At 36.0% G+C, this 12,391-nt stretch overlaps 1 protein-coding gene across 1 annotated transcript; it reads left to right on the top strand.

Annotated features, from left to right (window-relative positions):
- Positions 1-17: 17 nt before the first annotated feature.
- On the top strand, positions 18-4,980 carry LOC306911612 (multidrug and toxin extrusion protein 1-like; the record flags this gene model as incomplete). Its single annotated transcript, XM_079487076.1, has 17 exons — positions 18-101; positions 1,091-1,192; positions 1,286-1,354; positions 1,461-1,609; positions 1,714-1,756; positions 1,867-1,911; positions 1,999-2,096; positions 2,177-2,274; positions 2,719-2,832; positions 2,919-2,986; positions 3,119-3,227; positions 3,386-3,461; positions 3,654-3,723; positions 3,927-4,059; positions 4,403-4,497; positions 4,576-4,654; positions 4,745-4,980. Exons 2-17 carry the CDS (start codon positions 1,106-1,108, stop codon positions 4,978-4,980), a joined length of 1,569 nt encoding a protein of 522 aa, XP_079343202.1. The 5' UTR covers positions 18-101; positions 1,091-1,105.
- Between the last annotated feature and the right edge of the window lie 7,411 nt (positions 4,981-12,391).

Here is a 12,391-nt window from a genome sequence, read left to right as displayed (position 1 = left end):
CGCAGGTTTGTTGTGGAGTATGTCGAAGGAAACTTCAAAGTCTTTTACCAGTGAATTATAAAGAAGAACTTTCACAGGTGCTAAAACTGGCTGGACCAGTGGTAAGTGCGTTAATATATATATGTATATATATGTATATATATATATAGTATAATATATTCATTTTCACTTAAAATGTGCTGCAAAAGGTTCTTCAGAAGCATTTCATTCGTTTTTGTAATCTAGAGGATCTTTCTGCATGATAAAGACCATTTTTGTGGAGAAAAAAAGTCTCTTTTGATGTTAGCACATTTTTTAAGAGTTCTTATCTACTGTATACATTTAAGTGTATTCTGATCACAATGTACCATGAGATGTAGCTTCATTTTTGTCCGTCAGCTAACTTTTTAAACGATTCGTTCAGTTTGTATTGACTATGAATTCAAAATCTTTAAATTTAAAGATCTTTACACTTTTTATGTATATAAATCTCTTGCATATCTAAAGTCAGTTAAAACCAACTTCTGTACGAAAAAAATCTAATGTTGCTCTATATATGTTTTATGAATATGAATGGGTGGTTTCAGAAAATCCATTTAGAAAATATTTACAATTTGCAATTATTTTTTACAGAAACATGTTTTTATTGTGCATTTCAATGAACACACTATGTAAACAAAAATGTAAATTGTTGGTTTAACTTAAAATGGTTGAGTTAAAATGTTTTATAAAAGTCAACTCATTAATCAACTCAACAAATTTCTCGACTAAACTCATGGAGTCGACTAATATTTTAGTCAAGGTGAATTGAAGTTGAATAAATTGAATTAACTCAACATTTTAAGGCAACCAGATAACTTTTTACTTTGCGTTAAACCAACAATTATTTTTACAGTGCATGCATCTGGGTTGTTTGGATTAAGTAATAACAACTCGAAAAATACTGAAACTAAGTATGTCAAATAAAACACATATTTTTGTTTTTGCAAATAAACTGTTTATTTAGAGAAATTGTTTTTAAACCAACCTAACATGCAGTGTACATCAATTAAACCAACAGTTTAGTAGTCTCAACATTGACATGACCTGTTTCTTTCATCCTTCATCTTAGTTTATATCTCAGCTGATGGTCTTTATGATCAGTTTCGTCAGCACTGTGTTCTGTGGACACTTGGGCAAAACTGAACTGGCTAGTGTTGCTCTGGCTATTGCTGTGAGTTTTAATAGTTTGCAAAGATACATGGTTTAGTGGAAGTCCATATGTATTTATTAAAATCATAAATTACATTTGTACATTTTCTCACAGGCTATTAATGTTACGGGCATCTCAGTTGGCTCCGGTTTGGCTTCTGCATTTGATACGCTCATCTCACAGGTGGTATAAGTTTATTTTACTATTTTTTCTCAATGTGAATGTGAATCACAGTAGTTTGTGTCTGAGGTTGAAGGTATTGTTGTAATGGATCTGTGTTTTCTTGCAGACGTTTGGCAGTAATAATCTGAAGCGGGTGGGTGTGATACTGCAGAGAGGGGTTCTCATCCTCCTGTTGGCCTGTTTTCCCTGTTGGGCGCTGCTCATCAACACAGAACCCATCCTCCTGGCTGTAAAACAGAGCCCCAGGGTGGCCAGGTATCTATTCGGTCTTAAAATCTTTTTAAGTTTATTCTTGGATGTGCGACAGTTACTTATTTGATCCTCTGTCGAAAGCTGTCTGTCTGTCTCTCTCTCAACAGTCTGTCACAGCTGTATATAAACATATTTATGCCTGCTTTGCCTGTAAGTATTTTATTTAATATACAATACTCTGAATGCAAATAATAGAAAGATAATCTGCCAGTTACATGTATACATTCAAAAAAGATTCTTCAGTATTTTCATGTCTACAGGCTTCATTTATGTATCAATTGCAGGGAAGGTATCTTCAAAATCAGGTAGACCTCATTGTTGAAGTTGTTATACTTGTCTGTGTTCATACTGCTTTAATTTGAAGGAACTCTTTCTTTGTGTCTTTGTTTTAGGGTATTATTTGGCCTCAGGTCATCACAGGAGCAGCCGGAAACGTCCTCAATGCTTTAATAAACTACATCTTCCTTCATCTACTTGAACTTGGCGTAGCGTAAGTTTGTCTCGTATTCAGAGACTAAAAACAGGGTCTTCATTTTATTTATTTATTATAATCTTGTCCTGTCTTCACAGAGGATCTGCTGCGGCGAACACAATTTCTCAGTATTCATTAGCTGTGTTTCTCTATGTCTACATTCGCTGGAAGGGCCTACATAAAGCCACATGGAGTGGTGAGACTGTCACGGGACTTTTTGTTTTTTAAGAATAATTGATATATTTTTAACAAAAATATTTAATGTATTCATTTATTTTAACATTACAATTAACTTCATGTAAATTTCATTTCAAATTCATGTCAATTATATTTCAAATTCCTTATATTTCAAATTTATTGCCATTTAAGTTCATTTCAATAATTCTATTTAATTTAAATTAAATTAAATTAAATTTGGTTCATTTCATTTCATTCCAAAATATATATCTATTTCCTTTCATTTTTATTTTCTCATTAAATTCATATAAATTTCAGTTCATTTCAATTTCAATTCCATTTCTAATTATTTTCAATTCTTTTAAATTTCAATTCATTTCAAATTGATTTCATTTAATTTGATTCCAGTCATTTTGATAAAATTAGATGATTGATCAGTCTTACTGGTTTCTCTTTCTGTTAGGTTGGTCTCGTGACTGTCTGCAGGAATGGAGCAGCTTTATTTGCCTGGCTCTTCCCAGCATGCTCATGCTTTGTGTCGAGTGGTGGGCCTATGACATTGGTGGATTCCTTGCGGGTGTGTTTGTTATATTTATCAATTTATTTGTGATTTGTTCTATTTGACATTAAAGGCTAGTTTTGCTGTATCTTAATTTATTGCAGGGCTCATCAGTGAGACTGAACTTGGGGCTCAGTCTATTGTCTATGAGCTGGCCAATATTACATATATGGTAAAACTATCAACGTTAAATGGTTTGACCTTTAATCCCTTGATGGTTGAAACACTATGAAAACCAAAACACACTAAATCATTCTCTTCTTTTTGTAATTTAATAGGTTGTTGTTTATCCTGATTATTTTAGTTTCCTCTGGGTTTTGCCATGGCCACTGGTGTGAGGGTGGGAAATGCACTCGGAGCTGGAAACACAGAACAAGCCAAACTGTCAGCCAAAGTCTCTGTAGTCTGTGGATGTATGTAGGCATGTCATTAACAGCCTTAACTGAAGTATTACTGAAATCAAATAATAATTCGAGTTACGTGAATCATTTTTAAAATAAGATGCATGCACCAAAAATTTGCTTTTTTCTTTAAATTCACAATTCTTACACTTTAAATTCTCCCAATGTAGCACTTGTTGCTATTGTGACTGCAACAATTATTGGTGCTTCCAAGGACATTATTGGCTACATCTTCACCACAGAAGAGTGAGTAGTTACAAAGATCCACAGTTCAGTATCTAATTATTTTAAGATGTTTGAACACATGTTTTTTAAGCAGCACTTTTGTAATGTGGTATTCATAATATAAAAATGCTACAAAACAACAGTGGAGCTTTCAAAGGTCAGAGACAGCGTTCCTTGTTACATTCAAATAATCTCAAGTGTTTTCTCCTACAGGGAAATTGTGCTGAGAGTTTCCAACATCATGGTCATGTATAGCATCGTTCATCTATTTGATGCTGTTGCAGTAGGTTTATTAATTTGTCCCTTAAAAAAATAAAACGTCCTAATAAAATATTGCCTATTTTAAACCAGTTTAGTGGTTTTATTTTATAATAATAGTGCATTCTAATTATTGTAATTAATTTAAATAATTACGTTTCAAACATAATGTGAATCTACATTCCTTTACCTTTTTGTAATAATTGCTCATCTGTGTGTTGTTTGCAGGCTGTTACGGGTGGAATAGTCCGAGGTGCTGGAAAACAAGCCATTGGTGCTCTTTATAACATTGTTGGATATTATTGTGTTGGATTCCCAATAGGAGTTTCCCTGATGTTTGCAGTCAACATGGGCATTATGGGTAAGAAAATGAGTTTGCGGTGTATTATGTCATAACCATTGAAACCACTCGATGCTGTAGAACTGACTGTTAACTTGATGAATTTATTAGAACAACCACTAGGACAACCAGTACTGTAATGCACTACCAATATCAGCACATACCACCATAAAATATCACTCTGAACTTTTTTCAAACTTTCTGAAAACCGATAAACATTCACCAAAACATAAAGGGAAACAATTATTGCTAGCTTCAAATGATGCAACAACTAAATCTCCATCTTGTATTTCATTCAGTTTAGTTGTTATAGTATGTTGAACACCTCCATCAAATACCCTGCTGTTGACTTCTCTCTTGTTAGGTTTGTGGGTTGGGTTTTTAGTTTGTGCCTTCTCACAGTCTGTGTTCTTCATCGTTCTCCTTTGCAAACTAGACTGGAAGAAAGCCACTCAAGAGGTGAGTCATCCTCCCCCATCCACCTCATGAATGATTTATGTTTGATGACACAAATTACATTTTTTGTTTTATTTTCAGGCCTTGGTCAGAGCAGGCGTACAACAGCCTGATACCACGATTGAATCCTATGCGATGGAAAGAAAGGGCTGCACAGAAGGTACCATCTGTCTATAGCTCACACCTAGCTATCATCTATGGTGCTTCCAATTAAACAAAAGTCCTGCATCTTTTGTCCTTGTTTTTGCAGAGATGTCACAGGGCGCCCAAAACATTGAAGGAGGCCAAACAGATGCAAACACAGACTTCGAAGCTTTGAGTAAAGCAGAAGGAGGACTAACAGAGGCAGTTGCACTGGTCACAGTTGGAGAGGTCTTGACCACCAAGCAGCTGGTGGTCCGTCGGGGACTTGATGTATTCTTAATGCTGCTCATATTAGCTGCAGGGATTGTGTTGAATGAGATTCTGACAGACATTCTCAGATAGAGAACGTTTTTATTCTCGTCCCAAAATCTGATTTGTATATTGCCACACCATGTATTAAATGGTTTCTTTTTCACAGGCAGTATCATATGCCCCAAACATAATCTCGGTTACAAAATATGTTTAAATATGTTTAATCTCTAAAGACTATCAACACCTGCTGGAAACACTCGGTGTCGACAAGAACAAATGTCTTAAAAACATGAACACTCTAGCATTCTCTAGCGGTCACAATATGTGGCTTGTCTGTAAAAATTGTGAAAGACAAAAAATACTTGAGCTGGATTTTTCGACGATATTATATGGAAAACACATAACCTACGATCAATGTCGCTTTATTCTCTCTCTCTCATTCTGTGTTATTTTTATTCTGCATAGTCATATGATGTTTTATTTACCATGTTGTCCTGTTATAAATCAGATGTGGAGAAGTGCTTTACCTTGAAACATTTTTTTGCTTGACCTTGTGGTTTATACAGTATGTGTACACTGTTTAAATCATGGTGGGTTTCTCTATGAGCAGAGGAACCCCCATTAAAAACGGAAAGTTCTAGGCTTCGATGCTGATTTGACAGTTGTTTATTCGTGTATAATCACAGCTGACCTCTTTGCTATTTTTATCACTTCATAGCTCTTATAGCTGATTGTTATTCATGTTCAGGCTCTTACTTTACATATCAGGCACGTGTTCAATACATTATGGGGACCATAAGTCATTTTAGTTATATATTATTGCACATGGATCGGATGCACGCGTCTGGCACACACTTTTAGTCCTGTGTTTGGTTATAATATAACAATTTATTTCTATATTTCATTTATTTGAATATCGTATTATACATAAATTGTATAAAATTTTAACTACTGTACTCAGTGGCGGTTCTACATTGAATTGCACCCCGGGCGAGACCACCTTTGAGCGCCCCCCCCCCCCCCCCCCGAAAAATTTATGAATAAAAATAAAACACACACACAAAATTATGACAAACAGTCATTTTTTTATAACAACATAGGTGAAAGAGAAAATTATATTTCTCAATTGCACAAATCCATTTTTTTGTGCACCTGATGGCTTTGGCCTTTTCCTGTCCATCTCTGTTTATTTGGCACTCGACAATCAACAGATTTCCCATTCCCCCAACTCACGAAACGAGTCACAGCCATAATCGTTTTGTATTACTTATTTTTTATTAGCCATTTCACACAATTAAGAAAAACAAAAATGTGCAGGAACTATAGGTTTGTATTCATTGCATTATGGATAAAATGTGCGTTATTTGGAAAAAAGTCGAGGTGGTGTATGACTGACTTTAGCCCACTAATTGAATTCGCGTCATGGGAGGGGCTTCTGCCGCTCGCTACGTCATAATAATTTCTTCCAAATAACCATCTTCAGCGAATACCTGACAGACAAATAAAAATAAAAAAAATAAAACGTAGACTAACACTCTTCTCTCAACAGGTAGCGGTCTCGCTTTTGTTTAACTTATTGCTCCTTGAACTCTTTGTAAGTCGCTTTGGATAAAAGCGTCTGCTAAAGGTGTGTTCACATAGAGCGCGAATGAGGCGTCAAGCGCGTATGGAAGGCCAATAGGGTCAAAAACGCGCGAATTTTACTCAACGTGTTAAATACACGTCAAGTACACATAGAATACACGTAAACAACGCGTGATTCAGACGCCGGTTTCCAGTTTAAACGGGTCAATCTCATTGGCTGCCTACGAATTGGGTCAAACCATTTCTGCACACTTGGGGGGTTGCCTGCTGCTCATAGGCTACATGCTACCACCATGAAAGATCCTTTTGTTTATTTGTAATTTTCTTGTGTAGCCCACACGTATAAATGTCTATAAGTAGGTATTATTTGTTAATTAAAAATTAAGTTTATTAAGATAAGATAAAAGTTATCTAGAAAATCAGTTTTCTAACAAAAAGTTACAAATGTGGTTCTTTATAATTCTGATACAATCCATTGTAATGAATTTCGATTTTTTGTAAACAACAAACTTTTAAAGACTGAGATAAAGTTGCTGCTATGACCAGCAGGGTGCACCCAAAATACCACAGAAGTGCCATATTACAGAATCGAAATCAAATCACAATAGATATCAATGAAATAAGATACTGACACATGTTTTTTTCTGTAATAGCCCATCCCAGGTCATACTCATGATTTATATCTTAAGGCATACCATACTTTAATAAGACACTAATATCACTGCAATACATTAAACTGCAATGCTCAGCTATACTCCACGTTTTCAACTGTATAGTTTTAACAGTAGAATATGTTTACAAGTAATCTTATTTCTTGAGAAATGGTACCGTGGCCAAATGTACAACAAAGGATCAATAAATAGATATATAATATAAATACATTAACTGGTTTAAAAATAGATATAGTCTATGTTATGATAAGGCTTAAATATAAATATAAGGTTACGCTATGTTACGTTAAGTCTGTAACAAAAAAATACCACCTTAACAGTGGTACCTGTAAGAAAAACAGTCAACAAACCAATAAGAATATTTAGTTTTATTTCCAAATTCCAATAAAAAATATAGCTGCAGAAACTGTGGCAGTGGGATAATGCTACCAACTTGTAGGGGAGAGATTCAGCGCTACAGGAAGACTGTAAGATACAATAAGGTGGACTTCAAAATTTAGTTTCTACGCATACAGCATCCACCTGAAGGTTGTGTGTGCAAAGAATTTTAGCTGAATGCACAACCTGCTCTCCCCTGACCTAACAGGACATGTAAGATAATTAAGTTCGAGTTTAAGCAGGACAAAAATGACATAAAATGTAGAATAACTATAAAGAAAAAAGACAAGACAATATGTGTCAGCTTCAGTTGAATATCAGAAACAAACATGAAAAACTGCTGTTAAATCCTAACCCTGCCAAAATGTCCATAAGTACAGAATTAGGCAAATAATGTATATCACCACTATAATTTGTGTATGAAGTGCAGACTAGTGTCCAACAGACAGAAGGATAACATCTCCACATAACTCCTAGCGAATGTCCCCGAGATCCTGAGGATGGCAGCTTGATGGTGTGACACTTTATTAATGAGAGATAATGATGTCAAGAGCCAATGATTCCAGTGTAAATTTTATGAGCAAAAAAGTTTTGAAATTTTGGACTGTTGTAGCGCAAGAGGGTTTAAGTTAGAGACCCCCAATTTGCTATGGTAACATATGAAACCACTTTTGGCCAATTTAAGAGATAGTCTAATTGCATTTTACCGGATTGTGTTCGTGGTAAAGATACTCATGTGGTTGAATGCGTTCAAACAGTCACAAGAGACCGCCTGCTCTCTGCCTTTGGACAAAATCCATTAACATTCTGGGACTTGCATTAGCCTGATAGGATTTAAATGTTGCAGGTTAAAGAACTAAAAGTTTGGTTTAAAGACAAAAACACACCAAGAACTATGTTTTTGCACCATTACCGATTTCTAACACACACTCACAGTGTTCAGTGTGCTCTGGCAGTTTTAGGAGCAGAAATAAAAAAAATGCTTCTCTCTGTATTCATATGTACATTGTATGCACTAATTTAGTCCATTTGACCGAAATATTAGAAAAAAAACCTTGAATTAAGCTGACCAACTTAAGCGTGGATGTCAACTTGCCTGGCTCAGTGCATGGATCTGTGTTCTGTCAGTGCTTGAGAGGTAAAATATGGGAACAAAACAGAACACTTGGATTGTGGCAAAGAAACCCTAAATACAATTTTCCCTTTTTTGCACTAAGACGGGGCGATTAATGGCCTGTTTGTGGCAGATAGCCATATGCAGATGTTTTTGCAGAGGTCTCTGCTTTGACCACAGAACCACTTTAGTGTGGCCTCACTCAAACCAGTCAGGATGGTTATGACCCAAAGTATTAAAATTGTATGATTCAGCTGACCATTCAGCTGGGACCAGCCATCAATGACATCAATATACTATGTCACTTTAAATGCAAACTGACACTCCAATTTTTATATTGTTTGTTAAATGGCTAAATAGAGGAAGTAAAGTCTACATTAATACATATGTATAGTGTTCATATGGCTGCTTAATTATATGAGTTTACATGCTGACATCTGTTTTCCACCTGTTACGTCTTAATGTTGTTTCATTAATTAAAAATCCAGCACCTTAAAAGGGCACTGAGAGGGTTACAGGGTTCTTAAAAGGCCCTGACAAAGTTTTACAAACAAATGTTATCTGTTAGTTTAGATACGTCATTTAATTCTGAGAACGTGGCATTCGTTCGTAGCATAGGACTGACTTTAATTTATATACAGGAATTGAAGATTTTTTGTTTATATTTCTCTTGTAGAAACTGAATGTAGAGGCTTCAGTTTCCTCAAGAAGGGGACAGTAATTTATGTTCACATTCAATACAATAAAGAAAAGCTCTGTGCATTTACCTCCATGCTAAGTTTCTAAGTTCTAAGTTTCTATCAATGCACACAGAAAGTGTCTTTTCTTTATTTGTTTCACCCATAAAGGTTCAAATAACTTTTAATTATATTTGGTCTTTATCAGTTGCCAGTACCACTATACGATTTGGTTGTTGGGCGCAGATGTCACTCTTTCATGTTATTATTCACCCATAAAATTAGGTACAAGCGCTCATCCCAATCCTGAAAGTCTTTTAATTAATTTTTAATTATATCACATGTGTTTAAGTGCAAAATCTCTGAAACAGAAATGTTTTAACAATCACTACCTGCTGGTTATAATTGTTGGCACATAAAGCTCACCTTGTTTTACAAAGACCTATATATACTACAATGTGCTTTATCCTATAAATATATTAATTAAGTACCTCTGCTGTACTGTTTTAACCACACAAATATATAATTTTTTTTTACTACTGTGTTTATTTAAGAAAAAGGCTTGATTGGAGTAAAAGCAGGTCATTTTCATTTTGTACAGCAAGCATATTAGTTTATCTACATAACAATGATAAATAAGAGACAAGAAAAGACAAATAAATAGAAGTATCCATAGCATGTTTAATGTTGGTAGCACAGAGTCTATAGGACCCACCAGGTGTGCAGAAATAGTTTGACCCAATTCGTAGGCAGCCAATGATATTGACCCGTTTAAACTGGAAACCGGCGTCTGAATCACGCGTTGTTTACGTGTATTCTACGTGTTCTTGACGTGTATTTAACACGTTGAGTACGTGTTAAATACACGTAATGTACACGTTAATTTTTCGTACAGTCAGTAGCGGTTTTAGGCACTGGCGAAACAGGTTTTTGACCCTATTGGCCTTCCATATGTTAAATACACGTAAAGTACACGTTAATTTTTCACGCGTAGAGTACGCGTAAAGTACACGTACTTAACGTGCTGTTGACGTGTTAAAATTCGCGCGTTTTTGACCCTATTGGCCTTCCATAGGTGTGAACTATCTAGAAAACCGCTTCGCGTTCGCGGCGGCCCTGAGTTTTCTTTTACTGCCCGTGCCGCTGCCGCCCCCCATGTGACATGAAAAAATGCCGCCCCGCGCGACTGCCCGGTTCGCCAGTGCCTAAAACCGCTACTGACTGTACTCAATCCTTGGATCTCCATATTTGGCTATTTGTTCTCATAAATGGCATCACCATTTGTGTTTTTTTAAGTATTGCAAATATCTAAGCAATAAGAAGTAGCTACTAAAAAGTGCTTGACAACACAATATAATCGTTTAAAAACGAGTGTATTTTTATTTACGAAAAAACGGCGAATCGGGACATACAAGGTTTATATATTACAGGCTTTTCTTTGAACCTTTTCTGCCAACACCGGACGATTTTATATTACAGTACATGCTACATCGCGGTATGCCGTTATGAAGGTAGAATAGTAGCAAAACTCGAGAGCACGTAGATGTGAATTTGAGACCTTGTACAATAAATATTTGCACTTGTATGCTACAATTTACACTCACAGCTTCGATGTGAAAACCTGTAAATTAAAAATCTGAAGTTGAACGCTGAGATTTGCACTCGCAAACAATAGTCACAAACCTGTATTCTGAATTTGAAGCTGCAGACAAGTAGTCACAAATGTGAAAATGACAGACACAAACTTGAAATACATATTTGCATTTCTTCTTACATTCACATTCGCAGTACAACCTCAAATAGGCACTTGCAACTTCTCAAGTCTGTCACTGCAAGTTCAAATTTCGCGCTTCGACTTTTGCTACTCTTATCGCGATATATCAGTTGCAAAACTGATTTGTGCACTTGAAACTCAGTAGCAGCGAAGGGCGGGGGTGGGTGGCTGCAATGGAGTTGTTTTATTGGTCGGCACCTAGCCAATGAAATCGGGCTTCTTTTCTACGCGATGACGTCACGACACCCGCAGCCTCGTATTCGCAACACTTTGCTTGTCATCGCGATGGCGGGATATAACGATCCGAGGGTAAGTGTGGTGAGGAAGGCGGGACGAGAGCCGTGACGCCGGGCCGGTGAGTGATAAGTGCAAGCAGCTGTGCACGCACCGGTCCCGCGTCTTATCACAGAGGAGATTGGGAGCTTAAAAGGACGATCGTCAGGACTGTTGACGAGAGAGGACCGGGCCCGAACATGTGTTTATGTTTATGTTTATGTGTATGTTTTATGGCCGGCAGTCTACCGTGAGGTGGCTGCCGGTTACTTCCGTGTTTATTGTTTATTAAATTAAAGTTTTATTGTTTGAATGTTCGCCGGTTCCCGCCTCCTTCCTTCCCTTCTATGGAACTTTATTACAGTAAGTTTTTCTTTTTATACAATATTTGTTATTCAAATTATTACATACATCACATATAACATACCGTGTAAATACAGTTGACATTGTGTGAGATGTCTTTATGACAACTTGACATAAACCAATACATCATAACCTGTCAGTGTCTTTGTCATAACAGCTTGACATTACTAAGACAACACAAATCTGTCACAAATATGTCATAAACATGACATAGCAGATTAAGTATCAAACTTAAGAAACCACTTAGCTTTATGGGTTAACATTACATTAAAAACTGTCAGCTGGTTGGTTTTGACATTGGCTGTCGTAAGGCCATTATAACATTTTAATGACAAATTAAATTTGTACCACTGTAGTTGAGGTCAAGAAAAATATTCATGACACAGTTATAATTGCCTCATGACAGCCAATGTCAAAACCAACCACATGACAATTTACAATTTATGTTGTCTTAGTAATGTCAAGTTATGACGTGTACACTGCAGGTTATGATATATTGGTTTATGTCAAGTGGTCATAACAAAGACATCTCACACAATGTCAACTGTATTTACACAGTATGTTATATGTGATGTATGTAATAATTTGAATAACAAATATTGTATAAAAAGAAAAACTTGCCCTCGGATCGTTATATCCCGCCATCACGATGACAACCAAAGTGTCG

Source organism: Barbatula barbatula (genome assembly GCF_947034865.1).
Source record: "Barbatula barbatula genome assembly, chromosome: 22".
NCBI lineage: Eukaryota > Metazoa > Chordata > Actinopteri > Cypriniformes > Nemacheilidae > Barbatula > Barbatula barbatula.
The sequence above is the reverse complement of the archived record's forward strand: the minus strand, read 5'-3'. Positions and strand labels throughout refer to the sequence as shown.